Source organism: Schistocerca piceifrons, chromosome 2, assembly GCF_021461385.2.
Source record: "Schistocerca piceifrons isolate TAMUIC-IGC-003096 chromosome 2, iqSchPice1.1, whole genome shotgun sequence".
Lineage (NCBI taxonomy): Eukaryota > Metazoa > Arthropoda > Insecta > Orthoptera > Acrididae > Schistocerca > Schistocerca piceifrons.
Window position 1 is genome coordinate 871,613,469 of NC_060139.1, and position 23,186 is coordinate 871,636,654.

General features: G+C 39.7%; 1 protein-coding gene across 1 annotated transcript in view; it reads right to left on the reverse strand.

Moving 5' to 3' along the window:
- Positions 1 to 23,186, reverse strand: part of LOC124776261 (DNA replication licensing factor Mcm7) — a 74,541-nt gene that overhangs the window by 32,092 nt on the left and 19,263 nt on the right. Inside the window, exons 7-9 of the mRNA XM_047251154.1 lie at positions 10,646 to 10,828; positions 3,973 to 4,186; positions 3,503 to 3,798 (exon numbers count right to left, since the gene is read on the reverse strand). Coding sequence (XP_047107110.1) covers positions 3,503 to 3,798; positions 3,973 to 4,186; positions 10,646 to 10,828 — 693 coding nt within the window. The remainder of the gene's footprint in view (positions 1 to 3,502; positions 3,799 to 3,972; positions 4,187 to 10,645; positions 10,829 to 23,186) is intronic.

A 23,186-nucleotide genomic window follows, 5' to 3' on the forward strand; every position in this document is an offset into this window, starting at 1 on the left:
ACCTGGTTCCTAAATATCTGTCTTACCATTATATAATCTATCTGATACCTTTTAGTATCTCCAGAGTTCTTCCATGTATACAACCTTCTTTCGTGATTCTTAAACCAAGTGTTACTTATGATTATGTTGTGCTCTGTGCAAAATTCTATCAGGCGGCTTCCTCTTTCATTTCTTAGCCCCAATCCATATTCACCTACTATGTTTCCTTCTCTCCCTTTTCCTACACTCGAATTTCAGTCACCCATGACTATTAAATTTTCGTCTCCCTTCACAATCTGAATAATTTCTTTTATTTCATCATACATTTCTTCAATTTCTTCATCTGCAGAGCTAGTTTGCATATAAACTTGTACTACTGTAGTAGGTGTGGGCTTCGTATCTATCTTGACCACAATAATGCGTTCACTATGCTGTTTGTAGTAGCTTACCCAAATTCCTATTTTCCTATTCATTATTAAACCTACTCCTGCATTACCCCTATTTGATTTTGTGTTTATAACCCTGTAGTCACCTGACCAGAAGTCTTGTTCCTCCTGCCACCGAACTTCACTAATTCCCACTATATCTAACTTTAACCTATCCATTTCCCTTTTTAAATTTTCTAACCTACCTGCCCGATTAAGGGATCTGACATTCCACGCTCCGATCCGTAGAACGCCAGTTTTCTTTCTCCTGATATCGACGTCCTCTTGAGTAGTCCCCGCCCGGAGATCCGAATGGGGGACTATTTTACCTCCGGAATATTTTACCCAAGAGGACGCCATCATCATTTAATCATACAGTAAAGCTGCATGCCCTCGGGAAAAATTACGGCTGTAGTTTCCCCTTGCTTTCAGCCGTTCGCAGTACAAGCACAGCAAGGCCGTTTTGGTTATTGTTACTAGGCCAGATCAGTCAATCATCCAGACTGCTGCCCTTGCAACTACTGAAAAGGCTGCTGCCCCTCTTCAGGAACCACACGTTTGTCTGGTCTCTCAACAGATACCCCTCCGTTGTGGTTGCACCTACGGTACGGCTATCTGTATCGCTTAGGCACGCAAGCCTCCCCACCAACGGCAAGGTCCATGGTTCATGAGGGGGAGGGGGGGGGGGGGATTTTTTGCCTTGTTTTTTGAAAATACTGGATATTCTGTATTTGTGGTTGTACATCACTGTAGAAACTCTTTGCCTCTGTATATGTCTGCTTGTGTCTGTATATGTGTGGATGGATATGTGTGTGTGTGTGTGTGTGTGTGTGTGTGTGTGTGTGTGTGTGCGCGAGTGTATACCTGTCCCTTTTTCCCCCTAAGGTAAGTCTTTCCGCTCCCAGGATTGGAATGACTCCTTACCCTCTCCCTTAAACCCCAAATCCTTTCGTCTTTCCCTCTCCTTCCCTCTTTCCTGACGAAGCAACCGTTGGTTGCGAAAGCTAGTATTTTGTGTGTATGTTTGTGTGTCTATCGACGTGCTAGCGCTTTCGTTTGGTAAGTCACATCATCTTTGTTTCTTACTGTAAGATGCATGCTGGATTTATAAAGAAATGCGGTTTTTAATCTATAAAAACCAAAATATACCAACATGTTATACAGAGTTATTACAAATGATTGAAGCGATTTCACAGCTCTACAATAACTTTATTATTTGAGATATTTTCACAATGCTTCGCACACACATACAAAAACTCAAAAAGTTTTTTAGGCATTCACAAATGTTCGATATGTGCCCCTTTAGTGATTCGGCAGACATCAAGCCGATAATCAAGTTCCTCCCACACTCGGCGCAGCATGTCCCCATCAATGAGTTCGAAAGCATCGTTGATGCGAGCTCGCAGTTCTGGCACGTTTCTTGGTAGAGGAGGTTTAAACACCAAGTCTTTCACATAACCCCACAGAAAGAAATCGCATGGGGTTAAGTCGGGAGAGCGTGGAGGCCATGACATGAATTGCTGATCATGATCTCCACCACGACCAATCCATCGGTTTTCCAATCTCCTGTTTAAGAAATGCCGAACATCATGATGGAAGTGCGGTGGAGCACCATCCTGTTGAAAGATGAAGTCGGCGCTGTCGGTCTCCAGTTGTGGCATGAGCCAATTTTCCACCATGTCCAGATACAAGTGCCCTGTAACGTTTTTTTTCGCAGAAGAAAAAGGGGCCATAAACTTTAAACCATGAGATTGCACAAAACAAGTTAACTTTTCGTGAATTGCGAATTTGCTGCACGAATGTGTGAGGATTCTCTACCGCCCAGATTCGCACATTGTGTCTGTTCACTTCACCATTAAGAAAAAATGTTGCTTCATCACTGAAAACAAGTTTCGCACTGAACGCATCCTCTTCCATGAGCTGTTGCAACCGCGCCGAAAATTCAAAGTGTTTGACTTTGTCATCGGGTGTCAGGGCTTGTAGCAATTGTAAACGGTAAGGCTTCAGCTTTAGCCTTTTCCGTAAGATTTTCCAAACCATCGGCTGTGGTACGTTTAGCTCCCTGCTTGCTCTATTCGTCGACTTCCGCGGGCTACGCGTGAAACTTGCCCGCACGCGTTCAACCGTTTCTTCGCTCACTGCAGGCCAACCCGTTGATTTCCCCTTACAGAGGCATCCAGAAGCTTTAAACTGCACATACCATCGCCAAATGGAGTTAGCAGTTGGTGAATCTTTGTTGAACTTCGTCCTGAAGTGTCGTTGCACTGTTATGACTGGCTGATGTGAGTGCATTTCAAGCACGACATACGCTTTCTCGGCTCCTGTCACCATTTTGTCTCACTGCGCTTTCGAGCGCTCTGGCGGCAGAAACCTGAAGTGCGGCTTCAGCCGAACAAAACTTTATGAGTTTTTCTACGTATCTGTAGTGTGTCGTGACCATATGTCAATGAATGGAGCTACAGTGAATTTATGAAATCGCTTCAATCATTTGTAATAGCCCTGTGTATTCATATTTCCAGAATAGGTACAGAAGATGAGTTGTAAATAAAATCAAAAAGCGTCTGGTATAAAATTATCTCTAATTGCAGTAAGCTTAAGAGAGAGAGAAACCAATGATAATTTATGGTAACAGCTGCTGCTGCTGAGGATCATGCAAATGAACATATTTAATTTCAGCAACTTGTTTATTGCTCCACATGTAGAAACCGTAATCATCCTTTTATTAAATACCTGTTTTTGGGGCAAAGAGCACAACCCAGTAACCCTTTTTGTTTCCTTCATCAATTAAGAATGAAGTGACTCCTGCTTCAGTACTTTATTCTGTTAGCAAACACTATTAACTAGACTGATGTTTCTTTGCTATCTTTCCGAGGCTCATCTTCAATTTACCAGTTACCTTACACCTGAGCCCATTTCATTTTAAACATCTCCATTTTATGATCCCAGAAGTAAGCCTAATCTTTTCATGTAAAGGTTTTTGCTAATATTAATTCTGCCCTATTCATCCAGGGAACAAGTTGTTTCAAGCAAGATTTAAGTTTTGAAACCTTCAGGAACATACAAAAAGAAATGTTAAGTCCATTCTTCTTTACACTCACCTTTGCGATAGAAATTGTCTGCTGTTCCATGACTTCATGAATGGCGGTACGATCATATTCAGCCATCTTATCAAATTCATCTATACAGCATATTCCCTGGTCTGCCAACACAAGGGCTCCACCTTCTAACATCATTTCGCCAGTCAATGGGTCTTTGGTGACAGAGGCAGTGAGACCAACACCTGATGATCCACGGCCAGTTGTATACTGACTTCTTGGAGCTAATCGATCTATGTATGATAGTAGCTGTGATTTGGCCACACCAGGATCTCCCATTAAGCATATATTGATATTGCCTGAGAAAAACAAACGCTTGTTTACTAATCAAAATGAAGACAAATTTTGGATATCAACATTTCATTTTAGGTAAAATTACGAACATTAATTTGAGATTTCCTGTAGACTTTCCCTGCACAGAGACAAGAGTAATATGCAGTGACACAAAGCAACAGAACTCGCATAAAACTAACCTCTAATCTTCATGCCATTTGGACAGCGGTCAACACCACCAACAAGAAGCAATAACAAAGCCTTCTTAACATCCTCATGGCCGTAAATCTCAGGTGCAATGCTTCCTGCTAACTTGCTATAGAATTCCTCTTCCGTCAGTTGCTGAATTTCTTCTTCAGTCAGATCACCATCTGGTACTTCATTGTCCTCAGCTTTATTCACACAAACAACTCTCTAGAAAAGGAAAATTAATCACCCATATGAACAGTATTATTTGTTAAAATATCAGAAAACTTAGAAAGCATTATGAATCTATGAAGGTCACATACAACTACATTCAACAATTAAAACTGCAAAACTGGTGAGTGCGAGTAGCACAACTACGTCTACAAAACAGGATCTTCATAGTCAAAGAAACAGCTAGAAGTTACTCACCATCAATAATTTTTACTTGGTGGAATACTATGGAAATGCAGATAGTCTACAAAGAAGTTTGCTAATAAAGCACTTTGAGACCCATCCTAGAATATTGCTCAAGTGTGTGGGATATGCACCAAGCAGAACTAACAGGGGAGGCTGAAAGTATACACAGATGGGTAGCATTAATGGTCACAGGTTTGTGAGATCCATGGGAAAGTGTCACAGAGATGCTGAAGAAACTGAACATGAAGACTCTTGAAGATAGACAAACTATCCTGATAAAGCCTACCTACAAAGTTTCATGAACCAGCTTTAAATGATGTCTCTAGGAAATATACTACACCTTCCACAGGGATTGTGCAGACAAGATTACATTAATTACAGCACAAATGGATGCATTTAAACAAGCATTCTTCCCACACTCCATACGTGAATAGGAAAGGGGAAAAAACCCGAATAACTGGTACAGTGGGATGTACGCTCTGCCTTGCAGTTCACAGTGTTTTGTGAGTACAAATGTAGATGCAGATAATTTACATTGTTGCAGTCTTAACAAACACTGTAGAACAAGAAAGTTCAGACCTCAAGTGAATGCTCAATTCAAATAAAATATTACTTTTTTTTTACCACTAATTTTAGCTTTTCTCCCAACATACAGGTTACTCACGATTCACTGGACAACAAATGAGTAACTTTAATATTACACTAAAAGAAAATCTAAACTCCAAGATCAGAACCAGACGACCCCACTATGCTGACCAGCCACCATATCATCTGGATGCAGTACAGAGGGGCATGTGATCAGCACAGTGCTCTCCCAGTTGTTGTCAACTTTCCAGACCTAAAAGCTACTACTTCTGATTTACATAACTCATCAATTGGTCTCACAAGGCAGTGTCCTCCCATCAAGGAAAAATCGCTGGCACTACCAGGAAATGACCCCAGGTTCACCATATGGGACTCACATGCACTGAACACTCAGCTTTGGAGGTGGACATCACATATTACATCACACAACGACGTAAATTACTGCACATTTTAAGAACTTTTCAATACACTTCCAAAAGAGAATGCTGAACAATTCATGTCAACTCACAAATTCAGAGCTGTGAATCTCACATAATGTGGGTTGTGGTCACAGCTTTGCCAATTCTATGCCAGGAGGCATCAAAATTCCTTAATTTTAAACTTTAACACATTCACGTCAGTGCTAAGAATTATGTTTCTCACTGTGAAGTGGTGAGCATATTAATGCTTTCCTTCATTTGGTGGCACTGTTTTTCCCGTTTCTCACAGTGGGGCAGTGGTCATATTCAAGAACCCTAAGCTACCTTTTATTTTGAAAGTGGTGGAAGTCCATTCTTTTAAAACAATGAGAGGTCTCACAAAATAATTTTTCACTAAAGCACTTATTATGTGATGTACCATTTGCTCAGAAAGCTCTCTTATTGAAGGGTTACACAAAATTGTATTCTCAACTATTCATTGCACCTGGCTGATAGGCAATACACCATGACACATTTTGTCATCACAGTCAAAGTATTCCACAGCCATGCTGCGTAAAAGTTTTAATACAGCATATGTTGGTGTATTGCTAGTAACATAATTGGTAGAATCAAGTGTGAGCCACTGACTGCGCATGCTGGTGTGAACGGGTTACACAATGTCCTTTTTATGTAAAGTTCAGTAGGATAACCTTCAAGGCACTCAGTTGGAAAACTGCATATGAGTAATGAGTACATTACTTGTAGCATAGAATACAGTTCCAATATACCCAATGGATTATGTGATGTGCGCATATCCTAATAATAAATAAGGTCCCAATTACACGATTGTAAGCTAGAATGAAGAAGAGAGTGAAATGACAACATGGATGGATATCTGAACCCCAAATTGAATTACGGCTATTAATAAGGCCACGAAAGATGAAAATGCCTCAGAAAATTGGGCACTGGAGCAACTATTCATGTTCTCCATTCTTATTCACAGCACATGATTTAACAATAAAAAAACACTAAGTTTTATATTAAAGTTGAAGAGGGTGAGTGGAGGATACTGCTCAGGAGATTTGTTTGTGGATACAATCTGTATGGTGGTTGTGGGTGAGGAAAGCCTGAGAGTAGTTGTTGGTTTAAGTATTGGGGGACTTAACAGTGAAGCAGATACATCTGCCAGACACCTAGCTTGTGGGGAGGTGAGTGTTTGATGTGGAAAGTATGGTAGCTGTTAAAAGTGCAGATATTTTTGCTTATTTGTAGGTTTTAGAGTGACTGAGGTTTGGATGTAGGCTTCAATGTGATGAAGGTCCCATTCAGGAAGATGGCTTTATATTTTAAAAAATTAGCCAAATGCTAATAGGCCTCACTGACAGAGTTCCGTATAAACTCAATTATGTATATATACAGTGAATCCATTCTGGCATTTGAGAATCTCGACAATTTATGCCTGTTATTGAAACTGATACTGGCATGATATCGATCCCTGGAGTTCCAAGGCTTTCGAGAATGTTATAATTTAAAATTTGACATTGGATAGCTAAATTTTTTGTGTGTGATATGATTCTAGATCAACAGGAAGTACCCTACAGGTTTGATGAGTGAGTTTGCGAGTACCAAAATATGGGACCTACATGGCCATATCTTTTGAGCAACTTTTACATCACCAAGAGACACAGATCTTAGTAACTGACAAATTTCAACATACCTTGTCCACTCATTCCTTAGAAAAAGGGTTTTTAACATTCAGACAGACAGACAAGACAGATGAACAATGAAAGTGATACCATAAGGGTTCCGTTTTCACTTATTGAGGTTCAGAATCCTAAAAAGGACCAGGTAAATTTGAGTTGGCAAAAATGAGTCAAGGAACTGGTTTTTTTTCTTAATGTTAATAGAATCTTCCGTCTGTTCTTGGTAGAACTACATTATAATAAATGAAAAGCACCATTTTGCTTTCGTTCTACAATATTACTTTTATTGTGTTAACCAGTTTTTGGCTTACAAGGCCCTCTTCAGACATTTATTGCGTATTGTCACCAAAGAAGTTGCATAACTTCTTTGGTGACAATACTCAGTAAACGTCTGAAGATGGCCTTGTAAGCCGAAAACTGGTTAACACAATAAAAGTAATATTGTAGAACAAAAGCAAACCAGTTTTTCTTCACTGAAAGTTCTCTTATTCTGCAAACTGATCACAAAGATGTCCTCCACAAGTCTACACAAAGCCAGGGACCCAGCTACCGTGTTTTGAGGAATGCCTCTTCCATGCGAACTATTAAAAGGTTAGTGCAGGACTTGGTCGTCTTGACTCCTATTTTGGCCCCTTGTTGTTTGTAGCTTTGGCCCTTGAAAATGGGAAGCACTTTAGGATAAGGATGAATTTAGCTAGAATTACAATAAATGAGGTTTTAGGGAGACTCTCAGATGTTTTTTGGAAGAGAGAGCATTCTATGGCTAAGTGGCTGTATGCATGTGGGATGTTTGTGTAGAATAGGATCACATCAGAAGTGACAAGGAGGGTTCCAGGTGGAAGGAAATGGATTTAAGACAATATATGATGTGATTGTGGTTTTGTCTGTAGGATGAGAGGCTGAGGGAGATTGGTTACAGATGTTGGTCTACAAGGCCTGAGACACATTGAATATGGGCTTTGATGCCAGCTACCGTGGTATGGTTTTTTAGTGTAATTTGGGAAGAAGGCAGAAGGTCAAGGTGTGAGGGTTACGAGAGGGAACGACTTCTACACGTGTGACTGTGAACCCTTGTGAGTAGCCTAGGATTGTAAGGATTTACTGCAGCTCTGTCTGTATGGAAGCAATGTGGTCATGAAGAGCAGTTTTTGTATGTTGAGGTGTTCAAGAGCTCTGAAGCCCCTAGACCATATACTCATTGTGGTGAAGTGGAGATTTTGCCTGCAGAGAGTATGACGACGGACTGGTCTTCCTTCAGTTCTTGGACAGGTCTGGTTTGAGGTTTTGGTGATTTTTTTCAGGAAAGATTGGGAGATAGGGATGGATTACCTTAAGCAGATGATTTTTTGGGAAGAGGAGAAGGATACCTTTGGGATTTGAGTTAGAACTGTTCTACGCAGGGTTTGGTGTTCACTCTGTTGGTTGTAAGTCATGATTGAATGGTGATGTGATATTTTCAGTTAAGGTTAAGGGTGAATAAGGGGACATTCTGACTAGGGCATTTACCACTGAATTTGGGTGTGGGAAGATTAAAAGATTGGTGAAAAATATGAGATGACAGACTAGTGAAGGACCACTTGAAAGAGGAAAAAAGACAAGATGAAGTCTCTATGTCAGGCAAATTGCACACTGAAAAGTCTGTGCAGAAAATAAGACACACAAAACAGTCATTAGACTACTGAAAGCAAATAACAGCACAGAAATAGAGAAAATAAGTGGCCAAACAAGACAAAACTGTTGATAAACACTGGAAAATGATTGCTGAACAGAAAGAGAACATTGTTCAATGATGAAAGTAAATCATCAAACAAAGTTTTTAGTTCGCCCAACAATAACAATACACTGCTCAGCACCGATGGAAGATCGCCAGGGGGGGGAGATTGCTAAATAAAAAATATCCCACTAAATGGGTAAAATATCACTCAACATGAATGTGAAAAAGGTCAAATAATGAAAAAATGCTGATAGGCAAGAATTACAGATATACAGAAAAGACAAAAAAGTGATCAATGCAATCGGCTGTATCAAAAGGAAAATTCACTTAAAAATAAATAAATAAAAAAAGACTATAAAATTACAAAGCCACAGAATGGTTGGCCAGTACTTATCTTCAAGAAGTGAAATTCCATTATTGCCAATAAGCACATTTCAAAGAGAGAAAATATCAATGGCTTTCAGAGTTACTACTTCCTTTCTGAGGGAATAAAGAGGGGTAGGTTTGGGAAAGCTAGAAAGGAGTAGCCCAAAGATGAGTGTGACCCACTTGCTACGAGGGCAAGGAAAAACAAGATGAAGAAGGAGGTGTCAGAGAAACTAGGAAATCAAAGGTATTACTTTGGTAAAGGGGAGAAGGGAGGGAGGGAGGGAGGGAGGGAAGGTGTAATGTTGATAACAAGGAATAAATACAATATATAATTAGAAAAATGAATGAAGAATTGTATATTAACATAAGTTAAGTCCAGAAGGGTGGCAGGATGCGACCATATGCTTAAGAGAAAATTCCTATGTCTGGAGGTCAGAGAAATAATTATCAGGTGGGAGAATCCAAATATCCTACGTGGAGTAGCAGGCAGTTTGGTTCCTTGAGTCATACTGCAGAAAATAATTACCAACTGCGTATTAAGTGTGCCAAATATAGACCATTATTGTATGTCCACTCATGCTCTCAGCCAGTTTGACAGTGGTCACTCTTACAAAAAACAACGAGCAGTGAACACACGAGTTGGTAAACAATATGTGGTTTCACATGTCACTCTGTCTTTTATGCTGCACAGTTTACCTGTGCATGGATGGAATAAATGGCACTATGTGGATGCATGGGGCAGGTTGTGAAACAGGAGCGATTACAACAGTGGAAACCTTGGAATAATGGTATAGGAATGTCGTATGGCTGAACAAGGGTGATGATAATATACTGATATTGTTAACTGTTGAGCGTGCAGTGTGATGTAGTGGTTAGTGTCACTAGCTAGTGTCCTGTAGGTCGCCAGTTCAAACCCATCTGTCAGAAATTTGTTATTTAGTATTTATAATTTCTGGAAGTTTCTCAAAATTTCTAAAGTTTATATATTCTGGAATTGCAACGTTTGTATAAACAGCAGCAATTCTGCTCTGGCTGTACACTGGTGTTCATGATAAAAACGTTCTCAATACTAAGTCTTGTACCTCACTAAAGACACTACTTTCGGTTAGCATTTGAGTGTCATTATAAAATGACAATATAATTACAAGCTAGAGAATAAACACAGCCCTTTGAAATGAAGCTGGGAAGATCCCTTTTCATATTTTCCTTGTTACGGGCAGAAAGTATTAGGGAGCACATTACATTAAACTATAAACTTTATTTTGGTCACTGCACATACAAAAATTGTTTAGCAATTTATGTAAGATTGATTGAAATACACTTTATAGTAAAATCAGGACAAGCCTGAATTTGTACAACAGTATTTCACAGTATTAAAGCAATATAAGCTAAGAGGTTGTGTAAGAGGTATCTTTCCAATGGAGCCACCAAAACTAAGTGTGAATACCACTGAATCATTAACAAAAATTTTAAAATACATTATGAATAATTTATTACTTACATGTGCATCCAAGTATGTCTCCGACAACAACCCTTGTACGATTTGCTTAAAGCCTGTGCGATGGAGTGGAAGGAATATACCTGTCACAGTGACATGATCACCAGGCATGGCTTGTCGTGTAATTTCTCCTCGACAGAAAACAGTTAAACTGCGAGGAATATTGCCCACTGGAACTTGGTCACTCTGAAACAGAAGGATTTTCAGTACTTGATATAGTCATCTCGTAGAGCAGCAACACAAGCACTGCACTAATCACCACCTTCAACAGTATCCATCACCTGAGTCAATTCATTTGCATTAAAGAATTTGATGAGCAGACAAGCACACTGTATGATAGTAAGTGCAGAGCAGTGTACAGACATGTACCTAAGTTGAAGACTGTCACTTGGCTAACTCTCTCTCTCTCTCTCCCACTTGGAGAGCACACACCCACTCCTCTCAACTTTGCTTCCTACTAGTTTTCCTTCATCTACCTTAGTTTTCTTTCTACTGTGTTCCCTATATGTCTGGACCTCTTTCTAGGTATACTTTGTAGGATTATTTTGCTTAAAGTTATATGATGTTAGCACCATCATATTACCATTTACAAAATAGAATAATTTTCTTTTATAAATACTGATCGTTACATGCTTATGTGGCAGCTTGCACTGGTATATAAATAACTAGAGTAGAAATTAGAACAGCAGGTTTTTTTTTTTTTTTTTTTTTTTTTTTTTTTTTTTTTTTTTTACAACGGAGGAACGTTACAGTTTAACGTCTGTGTATCTCATAGTCATAGGAGACTGAGCTGCCGTTCAATTGTTTAAGTACAAGGAAGGAAATTGGCCACTACCAAGTACTGGAATTTATGTGAATTATTGAAACTGAAATCTGACTGGCTAAACAGGGAATACAAATAAATATAAGCACAATATCTCTTGGCAACTGTAACTAGCCATTCACAGTTAATAAATTACTTTCCTATTAACAATGAAGTAATAGCATATGGTTATTGTCCTATAAACAAAGGAAGTATTAATAACCTGAAGACTTCACACATTTTAGAAGCACGTATATGATAAATACCATTCTCCCGAATATTTCACACAGCAGAAGTATGTACTATTAATAACTACCTTGCTTAGTGCAAGAACGAAAATTCATTTAAGAAAATTGTTGAAATAATAAAGAGACGAAAAGGCTGGCAGAACGTAACTACACAAGGTGCAACTTCCAGCCCTGCAAGCAAAAATACATAAGATAAAACGAAGCACTCCTAACATTCAGAACAACAGGCTCCTTGTTCAGGAAAGAAACGATGACATAGTTGGGGAAATGGCACAGGCATTACAGGGAACTCAAACTCCAGCAGTTCTGAGGGACCCCACCCTGAATGAGGGCGAAGAGAAGCTTAGATGAAGGAGCAGGTAGTAAAATATAGAATATCAGTAACGCCCACATTAGACTTTAAAAGATCACTGACCAGATCTTTTATCAAAGTCCTTTGGTCAAATCCTTGATAGTGAACTAGGCAAGCATTTATCAACGATCTTTAAAAGTTATAGCTAGGACATAGCTGTCATTGTATACATGTTGCTTCACTTGTTTCAGTGCCTTTAACCTACAAAATGATGTCGAAGTACATCTGGTGTGTGGTTACCAGCACAGTGATCTTTACAAAGTAGGAAGAATAGGAAATTCTTAATAACACAAAGCATTCTGTCTAGAAAAACTGCAATGTGTGATTAGAATCTTTTAAAAAATAGCTACAGAAATCAGTTGCATACAAAGTGGCTGCACTGTGGATGATGTTAAGCTGACATATAGAAAGAAAGGATTTGGAACAAGACGATATGTGGAATCCGAGTGTCGTCTAAATGTACATAAGTAAAATAAATGTATTTATCTGTACAGTAAACTAACCTTCATAAAGTAATACTTAAGTGATTTATGTATTTGTTTACATCCCTGGAGTAATACGTAAAATGGTACACTGTGGGATGTGAGTACCATATTGCAAGCAGGAACAGCTTTCATCTGTTGCTACAAATCTTAACCTTACCATGAGACAATCTTGAGCAGAAATGGAACGCATGGTTTAAATAATGTAACACTGCACCAGTTACATATTTTTTGCAAGACTTTATTCTCATTATCAAGTGTAAATATGTACAAAGGTATTATATGTGATGTTTTGGAAAATCGGACAAAAAAATTAAATTAAAAAAAGGTAATATCTGCCTGACTGCAATAAGCCACAAAAACATAACTGCAGGGCAAGAAAGTACAACACACATACAGTCACCACAAATTACCTATGTAAATATTTCCTATTGATAATGAGAATAAATTCTCAAAATGCAACATATTAAACATGAGAATGTACATAACTGGTGTAGTGTTTCATTATTTAAATCACGAATGACACAGAGGCAGGCTTTTTCCAAAAACATTGATGATGATGAATTAAATTAAGAATGAATATCATATCTGCAAATATGAGGGACTACTTTCACGAGGACAAAGTGAAACGTTTGTTTGCCCATTCTCAAACAATTTTTGTCATTCTTTATGTCCTCCACTTCGAGTACGGAGCAAATTCTGGTGAACACCTTGAGCTTCTCTTCCTGCTACCACCGATATCACACACAATCGTTTTCATTTTTCTTTTCAAGCAATGCGCTTGCTACCAACGAACGCTGCTGTACAGGCAATTAACTGTACAGCATCCATTCCTGACCCACTATGAGGAAAACTTTTACAATAGTACAGGGTGGCGCAAGGGAATGGGAAATTTTGAACATTACAGTTGGCAGCACTGTAGCGCTGGCAGATGTTCGAAACTTTGCACAATTGATGTGAACGCATTGTCATTTAGTAATCATGGAGAATTGGACTGGTTCGGAACGTGCAGTAGCTGTGAGAGCGTTTTACAAAAATGGTGATAGTGCGACTGCCGCGCAGAGAACATTTCGACAGCATGACCAGCTTGGAGGTCATGGACGTGTCCCATCTGCGCATGCGATTACAACGTGGGTGCGTAATTTTGAAGAAACAGGATCTGCCTTGAAAAAGAAACCTCCAGGTGGCATTCCAACGGTACGTACCCCAGAGAACATTGCAGCTGCTAGAGCTGCAATTGAGAGAAGTCCTTGCCGCTCCGTTCGACAGCATGCATCTTCGCTAGGGATTAAGCGACGAAGCTTACAAAGAATACTGCATGAATTAGACTTCCATCCCTACAAGTTGCAGATTGTGCAACACTTACATGAACGAGACCCAGCATCACACATGGAGTTTAGTAGCCAGATATTGGCTAAAATCAATGAGGACGCGAATGTCCTTGGTAACTTATGGATATCAGACGAAGCCCATTTCCACCTGAACGGATTCGTGAACAAACAGAATTTTCATTATTGGGCACAGGACAATCCTTGTGAGTTTCACCAGCGACCACTACATAGCACCAAGGCCACAATATAGTGTGCTGTATCATGTCATGGTGTTATCGGCCCTTATTTTTTTGAATGTGAGGATGGTAGTGCAGTGACAGTAACATCCGCTCGATATGTTGAAATGCTTCAAACATTCTTTACACCGAGACTGTACGACATTAATCTTAACGTTGAAAACATGTGGTTTCAGCAGGACGGAGCCATGTCACACACTGCTCGACAATCGATGGCAGCAGTTCGTCAATTGTTTGGAAGACGCATTATTTCACGTAATGGTGACATTGCATGGCCTGCAAGATCCCCTGATCTTAGTGTGTGCGCCTTCCTGTGGGGATATCTTAAAGGCAAGGTGTACCATACACGTCCTGCAACAATCCATGAACTGAAGGAGAGCACTGAAAACGAAATCACTGCCATTCCCCAAGATTTGCTACACCGCGGATTCCAGAGTTTTCATAACAGGCTGTTAAGAGTGTGAACGGCGAATGGGAGCTCATCTTTCTGATGTCATCTTTAAAAAGTAAAGAGACACTTTTGGACATTTTGATTGTAAAGACATACTTAATAATGGCATACTGAATAAATTACTAGTTTTAAGAATTTATTCATGGAAATGACGTAATTTCGGAATTTCCCGTTTCCCTGCGCCACCCTGTATAATACCCCAAGTGAAGTAGATTGGCCAAAGATGTATGACAAAATTTTTGAGAAAGATCTTTTACAGTGTAATAAGGGCCTAAGCACTATTCCAGTTTCAGTTCAAAGATTACAGAATGGACAGATAGAGTGAGATCTTAAATATGAAATAAAAGACATAAGGAAAACAGCAAGCAAAAAGAATAATAAAAATAATTTGTAATAAAAAGAGCAACAGAGTGGCTCCAAAGGGAGAGATAAACAGGTTAATAAAAATTCTACCAAAGACCTATGGACAAAGAAAAGTGAGGGGTTTAAACTAGCACAAATCGAGAATGGTGGTGAGGTTATAAAAGACCACACAGTAATGTTCAAAGTGTTGAAGTTTAGCTGCTACTAATGTCAATTAAGTGAAGGCAGAATAGTCTCTCGTTTCCAAATAACCATTTCAATGGGACAATATTAAAGAGTTTCAGTGAGTAAGGTGAGAAGTAGGACAACATTTTTATGCTCTCTGCTACTAAGAGTGACGTCATTCTGTTTAGAAGTATGGGGAAGTCACGGCTGGATGCACATCTAGGCTGAGTCTATGCGGAGAGGCACAGGCATTGCTAATCCAAGCATCAGAGAAAAGTGTCCACCCACTTGTAGTGACATTTAAAATAAAGAAGGGTGGAGAAAGAGCAAGTGATGAACACTACAGAGGGTTACCTGACTTTGTTGAGCGTGTCAGTGCAGGGAAAGGAGCTCGATGACAGCAGCTTTGGACCGAAACTACAAGAACTTCCATTTCCAATACCAACTTAGAACTTCAAGATAAAACCTTGGGTGGGCCTGGTGTGACTAATGTGCAGTCTGCATAGTGTGACAGATTCTTTGAGAGGCTTGTAGGGACTTTTTCCATGCATCATCAGGGGTTTCACTGATCAGTTTGAATTTGTTAGCATTTTTGTTATCTATTTGACGCCGCAGACCCTCATGAATAAATAACTTATTGAAAATTGGTCATTGGTAACTGGTGTTCTGAGGTCAAGTGGTTCTTGTGTTGCAACTTTCTTGGCCTACTGAAAAACAGGCTCCTTTCCTAGGATGTCCAAATGGCCTGGATTTCAAACGAACTTGATGGAGATGTCAGCACCATGAATCTCTGTCAACAGATCTTTGATGTTAGATGGCAGTGCATCCTGTGGGTAACAATGGCCAATTGTAAGGAGGCTGTTCAATGCATTGTAAAACAATAGGAAGTTCTTACTGTTCTGAGTTCTAATGTGGTACTGGACCTTGGCAATGGTCCAAAGCTCTGCAAAGAACATGCTAAATAAATTCAGTAGAGTTCATTGTTACAATGCAAAGCCAATTAAGTTGTTGGTCCAGGAGCCACCAATCTTCAGTGCTTCTGCGCGCAGGGGGGGCGGGGGGTGGAGAGGTAAATTGTCGGCAAACTGTTGGATCTGTATTCCCATTTGGCCCTTGAAACGTGTGGACGTGACCTACATGCCATGGAGACAACAGAGAGGGAGCATGCAGAGTACAGCTGAAGAAGAAGTTGGAAGTTCATTTTTAATATCCCCCAACTAAGCCAGTCTGCTGACCCTGGGCTAGTTCATAAATGGTTTATACTGTTCTGTTTTAAGAAAGAAATTTGTGACACGGTTGGCTTGGCATCTAAGCGAGTGTTACTGTGTAGTTTACGAATAACTGTTTTCAGGCTTAGTGATTGGACACTATAAACCACAGCCATACAATTGTGAGCAAGACTCATACGAATAGCTCCATACATTAGCCTCACAACAATGGTGTCACAAAGCCACACACGGCACATCCTTTATTCAACTGGGACCCGATCAATAAATTGTAAAACCAGAAGATACCTCAAAATTAGCTAGGCCTACTCAGGTGGTGCCATTGTAAGGGTGGCGACAGTGGGCTGAGAGAGTATTTTAATGATCAAGTGCCCACCTCTGGAATTTGGAGGAACTGGTAGTGGTTGGTAGAATCGAAATGGTTCTTACCATACAGCAGATACTCTGGTCTTGAATCATGCTGCATAGCAAATTGTACAGTACCCAATAGATGGTTGATGCAAAAGCAGCCATGTTTTCTCCAGGGGAGTTTCACTATGAAACTGGGAGAACATATACAAACTACCAGCTTTGAGATATCCAATATCCAGTCACTGGGCACGTCATAAATGAGTGTATATGGAAAGAACAGGCAAATGTGAAATGGAGATGGTGTATTTGGCACAGTAGACAAGAAACTCAAATCACCAAGACGGAAATTGAAGCTGCGTGTGAGATTGTTTGGGCAAGACTCAGTATCAGGGGTAGGTATAAAATAATGGGATCTTTGTTATCGCCCACGAGACTCATCCTCTGATGTAACCGAAAACTTTAGAGAAAACCTCAGTTCATTATTAAGTTCCGCGATCATACTGTAATCATCGGTGAAGACTTTAATCATCCAACAATTAATTGGGAAACTTGCAGTTTTGTTGGCGGTGGGGGTGATAAGATATCTGGTGAAGCTTTACTAAACGATAAATGAAAAGCACCAGTTTGCTTTTGTTCTACAATATTATTCTTATTGCTAACCGGTTTTCGGCTTACAAGGCCATCTTCAGACATTTACTAAATGCCTTCTCTGGAGACCACCTAGAACAGACAGTTAGGAACCTCACACATGAAAATATATTGGATCTAATGGCACGACTTGAGCTCTTTGAGGATGTCCACATCGAAACTGGTATCGGTGACCATGATGCGGTTGTGGCAACAGTGATTACCAAAGCACAAAGAACAACTAAAACAAGCATAAAGATCTATATGTTCGGCAAACTAAATGGAAAATTAGTAGGGTCATACCTCAGATGAGGAACTTGAAACTTTCAGCACAGGACAAGAGAATGTAGGGGAACTATGACTCAAGTTTTAAAGAATAGTTTACCACATACTGGATAGATATGTACCCAGTCTAACAGTCCGTAATTGGAAGGACCATCCAGGGTATACAGTTACAGTAAAGAAACTTCTAAAGAATGCGAGATTATTGCATAATAGACGTAAAATCAAGTGCGGGGCTATAGATAGAGACATGCTGAATGAAATGCATTTGGCTGTCAAGAGAGCAATGCGTGATGCCTTCTGTGACTACCATAGCAGTATACTGTCAAATTATAATTCACAGAACCCAAAGAAATTCTGGTCATATGTAAAGGCTGTTAGCAGCACCAAAGTTAGTGTCCAGTCCCTCGTGAATAAAACAGCAAGTTGTGGCTGATTTAGCCCCTCTAGTAACTATCATGTATGGTAGATCCCTTGAACAAAAAATCATTCCCATTCCTTGGAAAAAAGCACAGGTCACACCCACCTACGAGAAGGGTAGTAGAAGTGACCCACAAACATTGAATATCCTTGATATTGGTTTGTTGTGGAATCTTAGAACATATTCTGAGCTCAAAAATGACGTCTTTTGTACAAAATAACCTCCTCAATGCCATCCAGCATGGTTTCCAAAAATATCGATCATGTGAAACTCAACACACGTCTCTCACAAGACATACTGAAAGCTTTGGATCAAGTCAATCATCTAGATGCATTACTTCTCGATTTCCAAAAAGCATTAGACTCAGTACCATACCTATGCTTATTGTCAAAAGTATGAAAATGTCGGATAACAAGTGAAATTTGTAATTGGACCGAGGACTCATTGTCTCATGTACAAGTAAATTCAGGTGTGCCCCACGAAAATGTGTTGGGACCCTTGCTGTTCATGTTGTGTATCAATGACCTTGCACACAATATTAACTGTAACTTCAGACATTTTGCAGATGATGCAGTTATCTATGATGAAGTACAGTCTGAAAGAAGCTGCATAAATATTCAGTCAGATCTTGATAAGATTTCAAAGCAGTTCAAAGATTGCCAACATGCTTTAAATGTTCATAAATTTAAAATTGTGCACTTCACAAAAAACACGAAGATAGTATCCTATGACTACCATATCAGTGAGTCACTGTTGGAATCGACCAACTCATACAAATACCTGAATGAAACGCTTTGTAGCGATATGAAATAGAATGATCACATAGGCCCAGTTGTCGATAAAGCAGGTGGTAGACTTCAGTTTATTGGTAGAATACTGGGGAATTGCAATCAATCTACAAAGGAAATTGCTTACATAAAATTTGTGTGACCAGTTCCAGATTATTGCTTAAGTGTGTGGGACCTGTATCAACTGGGACTAACGTGGAGTATTGAATGTGTACAGAGAAGGGCAGCACAAATGGTCACATTCCCAAGAACAGTTTCAAGACCCCACACTATCTCATAGAGATAGTGAGGATAAGATTAGAATAACTACTGCACACACAGAGGCATTCAAACAATCACTCTCCCCGCGCACCATACCAGAATTGAAAGGGAATAATAATAATAATAATAACTAGTACAATGGGATGCACTCTCTGACAAGCGCTTCGCTATGGTTTGCAGAGTATAGATGTAGATGTATATATGTATGCTCAAAAACCTAAGAGCTTGTTGTACAAGATGGACATCTGCATCCTTCTGTCCAGCAATAGTTCCCATAAACACCAGAAATGGACTCATGCTTTTCAACATATCCTCATACTGCCCATAGTTTCAAGGACTAAAAATACTAAATGTACATTCCCTCTATATTAAATCTTTGACTGCTACAGACATGCTCTCTGCATTTCGTGCTAAGTGTGGCTTTGTTGTCGCAGTACTGCTTGCCTAATGCTGCTACCTGAGCTGAGAGATGGTGTTCCAGCCTCTAGGGGGTACATACTAGCTGATTTTAAGAAAACCATTCAATGAAAAAAAAATTATGTTTGTACACCTTACAATCAGACATCTTCACTCAATAAAGGTCTGAATTTATGTTCGTTATGCATCAAAGTTGCTGTGCTGCAACAAATTAAGTAAAGCATTGCATGAAATTTTAAGGAGCTTGCAGAGGTAAAAACACATTGCATAAAATTTGCATATGGTTGATTTTAGTTCATCTGTTGCTGCATATGAAATGTAGATGAGATGTTGAATTTTTATTTAAAATGTAGAGCAGAGTGATATCTCATTTGGGGGTGTTATTCTGTTACCAGCTTTTATACCTAGCATATGGTCACAAGCTGCATTCCTAATTCTGTAAGGGGGATTTTCTGAAAATGATAGAGTGCAAAAATGCACTCCTGTTATATGATAAATACTCAAAACTTTCTTATTCACTAAGATATGGAAGTAACTCGTCCACAGAAGTGACATGTAAACACTTCAACACCACTTAAGGAAAGCCCATAGGCCGTGTTTAAACACATCCTCAGCATCTGAGAAGTAGTGGAGCAGAATAAATTAATTCATCTACATAAGTCACAGAGTTAAGGCCTGTCTCTTCTATATGGGGAAAAAAAAGCAGTCAGAGACTAATTTTCGGAAGTAGTTCTAAGGAAGAAGAATGCTTGTTATTGTACGTCTACAAGGGAGCAGTTGTCAAAACCTATACTATCTATATGACCAGTGGTTGCTGAATGAATATGAAATACAGATCTTGTCACCTTCCTAGAGTAAACTCTTATTAGTCTGCCACTACCATTACAACATAACCTTTACAATATTTTTCCCTTAGGTGCCCCTTTGTTGTTCTAAAATTGTAGCAAATTATTTGTATTATGCTTCCTGACTGTTTTAAAGCTGTTCTAAGGGTCGAGTGATCTGGCCCCCTCCCTCCTCCTTCCAACCTGTCACAATCAATTGCTATTTCCTCTCTGCTGAAGTAACCTATTGATAAGGAAACTAAGGGTGCCGTGGTGTTTATAATGTTCCTATCAGCAGTAGTGGAAGTTGTGCCTATTAAAGGTTTTATTTTGTGGTTTTTCATTACCATTCGTGAATCACTCTCAAGGAACAAAATACTCCGCACACGCTGCCCAAGATTTCTTTTCAATTACTTCATTTGATGCTCCATATTCAACCATCCATAATGGAGCGTTCATATGATGCCCCTTTCCTTGCGTTCAATTGCAGATGCACAGAAATGAAAGTGCATGCACAAAAATTTGTGGAAAAAAATGCAACTATATATATATATATATATATATATATATATATATATATATATATATATATATATATATATAATGGAAGGAAACATTCCACGTGGGAAAAATTATATATAAATACAAAGATGAGGTGACTTACCGAACAAAAACGCTGGCAGGTCGATAGACACACAAACAAACACAAACATACACACAAAATTCAAGCTTTCGCAACAAATTGTTGCCTCATCAGGAAAGAGGGAAGGAGAGGGGAAGACGAAAGGAAGTGGGTTTTAAAGGAGAGGGTAAGGAGTCATTCCAATCCCGGGAGCGGAAAGACTTACCTTAGGGGGAAAAAAGGACAGGTATACACTCGCACACACGCACATATCCATCCACACATACAGACACAAGCAGACATATTTAAAGGCCTTTACAAATGTCTGCTTGTGTCTGTGTATGTGTGGATGGATATGTGTGTGTGTGCGAGTGTATACCTGTCCTTTTTTCCCCCTAAGGTAAGTCTTTCCGCTCCCGGGATTGGAATGACTCCTTACCCTCTCCCTTAAAACCCATATCCTTTTGTCTTTCCTTCTCCTTCCCTCTTTCCTGACGAGGCAACCATTGGTTGCGAAAGCTAGAATTTTGTGTGTATGTTTGTGTGTCTATCGACCTGCCAGCGCTTTTGTTTGGTAAGTTTCATCATCTTTCTTTTTAGATATATTTTTCCCACGTGGAATGTTTCCCTCTATTATATATATATATATATATATATATATATATATATATATATATATATATATATCTCGGGGCGGTTAGTAGACCCGCAACCGAGCGCCTCCCCAGGTGGCGGATAGGGGAATGCCTCCTAGATATAGGTGGTACCGAGGAAATGAAATACTCGGGGCGGACCAAAACTACTAGTAGCGTCTGTTCCCACAGTGGGCGGCTACAAAAGGCGTCTGCTCCACATGTCAGTGGCGGCCTCAACCAACCTCCTGATCTGGAAAGTCAGGTTGTACTCGGCAGCATGCCATACATCCAACTACTAAACATCATGATGGTACAACGAGAAAAATCTCATTACCCCGGGCCCCAGTCAATAGACTGGGATTGTCGTGAGCATCGGATTCCGGGGGCTCACGGACATCATGAGAAGAATCGGAGCTTCTCAAACTCCCTCAAGACCAAACGCAAACACTACATCGGCACACTCAACGTGAACACACTGATGAAGACAGGAAAGATGAAACAACTGACAGACACTCTCGAAAAATTTCAAATCAAAATATGTGCACTGCAAGAAACACGATTCACAGACGAAGACCATTTCAACACGGAGAATTTCAGAATATACAAAGGAAAACCATCGAGACAACTGAAAAACCTAAGGCTTTTTGGCACAGGATTTGCAGTACACAGGTCCATCACGGACAGCATAATCGACTTTTCGTCACCAAACGAAAGAATCAGCACCATCACAGTGAAATCAGCCAATAAATCCTACACAATAATCAACGCACATGCACCAACTAATGACTACAACAGGAAAAACCCGGACGAAATTGATGACTTCTGGACGACAATGGAAGAAACTATCAGAAAAATTCCTGCACATAGAGTCAAAATAATACTGGGAGACTTCAACGCCAAACTCGGAAAAGAAAAGATATACAGACATATCACAGGAAAACATACTCCACACAAGGACACCAACAAAAACGGAAAACATCTGATAGACTTTTGCAAAAGCCACGACCTCGCCATTATGTCAACAAAATTCAAGAAACCAACACGAAAACTTACCACATGGAAATTCCCCAGCGGAAAGCAAGAACTACAAATCGACCACGTAATAGTGCAGAAAGACTCACAAAAAGAAATTTTGAACATAGACACCCGTAAAGGCTACTTCGACTCAGACCACCACCTACTACAGATCAGGATTCGTCCTTTGCCCAAGAAAAAGCTCCAGAAGAACAAAATTGTTAGACCAGATCCAGAATACGTTACTTTAAACCAGACACAAATATTACACAAAATTAAAATGGAGAAAACGACAGACTGGACACAACTTTCACGAAGAATCCGAGAGGCCATGAAACTAGCACAAGCACCACGAACACGGAAACACCGTTGGTGGAACCACACATGTGACCAAGCTATTGACCAACGAATCAGTGCATGGAAAAAATTTAGTTGCCATAAATCCCAAGAGAATTGGATGAACTTCTTGAAAACACAGAAGCAATCAAGCAAAATCATTCGCAGTGAAAAACGACAGTATGACAAACGGCGACTGACAGAGATCGAATCAGACTTCATGAAGAACAATACAAGAAACTTCTACAGAACGTTCAGAGAAAATATGACTGGATATCAACCACCCAACTTGTGCTTCAGAAGACCGGAT